Source organism: Limulus polyphemus, unplaced genomic scaffold, assembly GCF_000517525.1.
Source record: "Limulus polyphemus unplaced genomic scaffold, Limulus_polyphemus-2.1.2 Scaffold2025, whole genome shotgun sequence".
NCBI classification, from domain to species: domain Eukaryota; kingdom Metazoa; phylum Arthropoda; class Merostomata; order Xiphosura; family Limulidae; genus Limulus; species Limulus polyphemus.
The window spans coordinates 199,748-204,878 of NW_013667635.1; the positions used below are offsets into that span (position 1 = coordinate 199,748).

A 5,131-nucleotide genomic window follows, 5' to 3' on the forward strand; every position below is an offset into this window, starting at 1 on the left:
TAATGACACCATCAGTTAATCTAATTACATATAGAGATCTTCCTGCTCCATGAGTGACACCATCAGTTAATCTATGTGATATTTTTAACAGTTAAGTTGCACGTACCTTGATTTTTTGATTGCAAGTTCAACTCAGAATGAAATAAAATATAAATGTCTATGTAGAGGAAAAAAGGTAATCAAATATATGACAATATCTACAAAAACACGCACGTATATGAATCTTTAGTTTTCTATAAATAGTTTCTTGTCATTTAACAATGTTTTTAGCAGAATCTTTATCATTATTTGAATTGTTTACTTTAGAATTAACAAAAGTTTGTTTACCACTTTAGATTCTTGTAGGTGATATTAATAATTTCAAGTTCTAATATTTCTTCTAGTACATTGTGTAATCTGTTTTAACTTTCTTTTAAATAGATTTGTGCCGTTCTTCTAGTCCTCCTCTTTTTTTATGACATCTTCTTTGTTTTCATTACACCATTTTTAACTGCAGTAAGTATGTTACTTTAATTATTATAATTGTAACTGTCTTCAATTTTCAGTTCTCGTAATATGCTTCTTATTATATTTATGTAAGTTTTCCTTCATAGTTTAATAATTTGTGTAAGCTTTTTAAAAATCTGTTACTTATTTCTTAACACTTAAGTTGTAGGTATGAAAACGGAGTGAAATTTTTCAGACAACCTTCATAGCAGGTTTAATTTTACTAGCAGAAATGCCACCTATAGGGCAACTGTTTGTGCTAGTACCCGATGATGACAAAACCTTGTTGAAATGTTGTTCACATTTGCTGTTATGTTAAACTTATATTAAAGTTTTTTCTAATTACCCATTCAAGTTGTCTTCAAGCATTATTAGTCTCCAAGTGGGTTCCTCGTCATCGAAAAAGTATTATATAATTCAAACAGGAAAGTATAGGTACATGGGAAAAGGTTTAGACAAAGTATTATGTAATTCAAACAGGAGCCCAGCATGGCCAGGTGGTTAGGGATCTTGACTCGCAATCTGCGGGTCGCAGATTCTATTCCCCATCCCACCAAATTTGCTCGCCCTTTCAGCTCTAGGGACGTTATAATGTGACAGTCAATCTCACTCTTCGTCAGTAAAAGAGTAGCCCAAGAGTTGGCAGTGGGTGGTGATGACTAGCTGCCTTCCCTCAAGTGTTGCACTGCTAAATTAGAGACGGCTAGTGCAGATAGCCCCTGTGTAGCTTTGCGCAAAATTCAAAAGAAACAAACTATTCAAACAGGAAAGTATAGGTACATGGAAAAAAGTTTAGACAATGTATGATGTAATTAAAACAGGAAAGTTTGTTGGCACATAGGAAAGTTTTGAAATAAACTATTGTGTTAAATGATTGCAAAGCAAAGAACAACCACAATTAATATGTATAATCTTTCATGCCTGTTCTAAAAAATAATCTTCCTTACTGTAAAAACTGGAACTTGTAATAAAATCTTTCCTACAGTTGAAAGTCTTCTACAAATATTTTGATGAAATCTATACAATTCAGGGATCAGACATGACTATTCAGAGAGAAACCATGATGTGAAACACATAATTTAAAAAAGAAAAACTTTTCCCCAGCCTTTCAACAAGATGACAAAAACATATTTATGTATACTTTCATTTGTAGTATAAAAAATGACAATTAGAAAATGAATTAGTTTGAAAAAAAAGTCTTAAATTCTAAACATACAAAATTGTACAGTTGTCAAAAAAAGTTACGGACATTTATAAAACTTCTAGGGAACAGGGACTTCATCTTTAGTTATTTGTTCTCAGATACTTTGCTGTATTTAAAAAAAAAAGATGGTGAGATAAGGTTTAATTGTTTCTTTAAATTTTTCATTGTTTAATGCTATTTCATTGCTAAAATTTCAATTAGAACGTTTTTCATTTGCTGCCCTTCATAAAGTATCTTTGCCAGTTTCATCTCTCTCTCTTGCTCCCTATCTCAAATAATGTTTCACTGAACTCTTAAGTGGTTTGTATTTTTACTGTTTAACTCTATCAAGTTTTTGACTCCTATTTTATTGAACTGTATGCAGGACTTTAACCTTTGCCATTGGGAGATATATTGTGGTTATAAGTGAAAACAATTATATATGAGTGATATAATTCATTGAATAAGTGTAATCACGTAGTAGTCTTATTAAATGGTAGTTTTACGCTACATTTATAAAAATACTAGTAACATTGTGATGGAATTTAAGCATAAATTGTGCTCTTATTTTTACAAAGGTTAAACAATTAAGTTTTGATGTTTTACTTTTTTTAAAGTTTTTTCTTCTTTCCCATAGAAAGGTGAAAGTGTTATGGTGGAAGTCGCTACGGGAGGAAGTAGCCAAGAAGTGGTAAACATAAGTTTTGTTCGCTCCTATTTTTGACGTATGTGAAACCATAAATTTTGTATGATACAAGATCCTGTTTAACATTTACCCATATTCATTAGAGTTGCTGGATTTTGAATAAATATAGTTCAACTTAATTAGAATAACACTTATCAAACTAAGGTAAAAACTCTGAATCCAGTGCACCCGAGTGAAAATGAGGATTTGACAAGAATGATACTCTGATCGTGTTGATGCTGCATACATTCACAGTAAAAATGGGTGAAACTCATTGGTTATTATTAGTCTGAAAACATTAAGTTTGTTTAGAATGTTAGTAAACAAATCACCTTGACAAATGTAACTACTGAGGTTACATTACTTTAGTAAACAAATCACCTTAAAGAATGTAACTAAGATAATATCCTCTCTGAATTAATGTTTGGTACTAGAACTAACCATCTCCGCGGCAACCATATCCAGTGACAGTGCAAATGTTTCCCGGGTTGTTGAATAACGCCCCCTGGCGGAAAGACACACCAACACATGTGTCATGAAGTAGTAATTTAGCTTACAGTAATAGTATATCAATGATTGTTCAGCAGCTGTTATTATTTTGATTTTCTGTAAAGTTGAGGGAGACATTTTTCTATATCATAAACACCATGGAAAATCATTTTAATCATTAATATTAAAGTACTTGGAATCTATCTATCAATATATATATTAATAAGAATATTCTGTTTGGTGTCCACATTGTTTAAGTTTGGTAGAGAAACTCTGGGTAGACCAAGATTTAAGTTTAACTTGATAAGCGTTTCAGTTTTATTGCTTTAATAATGTGAATGAGGGGCTCCACTGAAAGAGGAGGTCATTGGTCAAATAGAAGTGATGATTAATGTTGTAAAGTAACATCAGGAAACTTTGAATTGGATGATGTTGTAATGTAACATCAGGAACCTTTACATTGGATGATGTTGTAATGTAACATCAGGAACCTTTGAATTGGATGATGATGTAATTTAACATCAGGAACCTTTGAATTGGATGATGTTGTAATGTAACATCAGGAACCTTTGAATTGGATGATGTTGTAATATAACATCAGGAACCTTTGAATTGGATGATGATGTAATGTAACATCAGGAACCTTTACATTGGATGATGTTGTAATGTAACATCAGGAACCTTTGAATTGGATGATGATGTAATGTAACATCAGGAACCTTTACATTGGATGATGATGTAATGTAACATCAAGAACCTTTACATTGGATGATGATGTAATGTAACATCAGGAACCTTTACATTGGATGATGTTGTAATGTAACATCAGGAACCTTTGAATTGGATGATGTTGTAATGTAACATCATGAACCTTTGAATTGGATGATGTTGTAATTTAACATCAGGAACCTTTGAATTGGATGATGTTGTAATGTAACATCAGGAACCTTTGCATTGGATGATGTTGTAATGTAACATCAGGAACCTTTACATTGGATGATGTTGTAATGTAACATCAGGAACCTTTACATTGGATGATGTTGTAATGTAACATCAGGAACCTTTACATTGGATGATGTTGTAATGTAACATCATGAACCTTTGAATTGGATGATGTTGTAATGTAACATCATGAACCTTTAAATTGTATGATGTTGTAATGTAACATCAGGAACCTTTGAATTGGATGATGATGTAATGTAACATCAGGAACCTTTGAATTGGATGATGTTGTAATGTAACATCAGAAACCTTTGAATTGGATGATGATGTAATGTAACATCAGGAACCTTTGAATTGGATGATGTTGTAATGTAACATCAGAAACCTTTGAATTGGATGAATGTGTGGTTTATGGACTATTGGTCCAAATAATGGAAGAGGGTGGCCCATTTCCCCCAGTTTTGTTTTTGAGTCAATCATTGCTGGGTGCCTTTGCAAGTGAATTTATAGCTTACAAAGATAAATGGAATTTAGTTTCAACATAGTAAAATATTTGTCTTACTGCAACTCATCAAAAGTGAAAAAATAAAGTTCTCTACAGGAAAAATCACTGATTTGTAAAATGAAAATTTAATATCATGATTTATATATTTCTGACCTGGAGGATGTTTTAGTACCAATACTTCTGTTAAATGTGCTTCTGTCAACTCTAACAATAATTGTTGATTTCCAGAATATGATTATGTTTTCATGACCATTCTTTTTATATATTGACCTCATACACGCTCACACACACACACCATTGTGTTTTAGGTTTTACTTTAAAAAAAAGAGCTAATCATGCATAAAGAACTTAAAAAAAAGTGGTAAGAACATTTTATTTGTTTCAAGGTTTTAATTTGAATGAAGTAGGACTTCTTCAAAGTTGTGCCTGTGTTCTTAACCAATTATAGGCTGATTGCAAAATGTGAGGTAATTAGGATGTTGATGTGAACTTTAAAGTTTCCATTGAACTTCTAAATCTGGTTGGAATTAAGAGGATGAAAACCTGTCATTAGAGAGTCTTTATAATATTACCTTTAAAAATATGTTTCACAATCTGTCTTTGGATATAATGCCTTTTTATGTTATTTTTTTGCTTATTGAAAAGAGACTTCGTTGTTATTTCTTATGATTTCAAAAGCTGCTTGTATAAATTGAGAAATGATAGCACATCTTTATTTCATAACATACAATACATGATTTGACTTGTAGCGTGTATATATCACTTGAAATTTATACACAGCTTCTAGGGTGCCCGGCATGACCAGGTGGATAAGGCGCTCGACTCACAATCTGAGGGTCGC

At 31.8% G+C, this 5,131-nt stretch overlaps 1 protein-coding gene across 1 annotated transcript in view; it reads left to right on the top strand.

Annotated features, from left to right (window-relative positions):
- Positions 1-5,131, top strand: part of LOC106465704 (signal peptide peptidase-like 2B) — a 34,256-nt gene that overhangs the window by 17,762 nt on the left and 11,363 nt on the right. The window contains exons 10-11 of the mRNA XM_022393626.1: positions 421-495; positions 2,307-2,360. Coding sequence (XP_022249334.1) covers positions 421-495; positions 2,307-2,360 — 129 coding nt within the window. The remainder of the gene's footprint in view (positions 1-420; positions 496-2,306; positions 2,361-5,131) is intronic.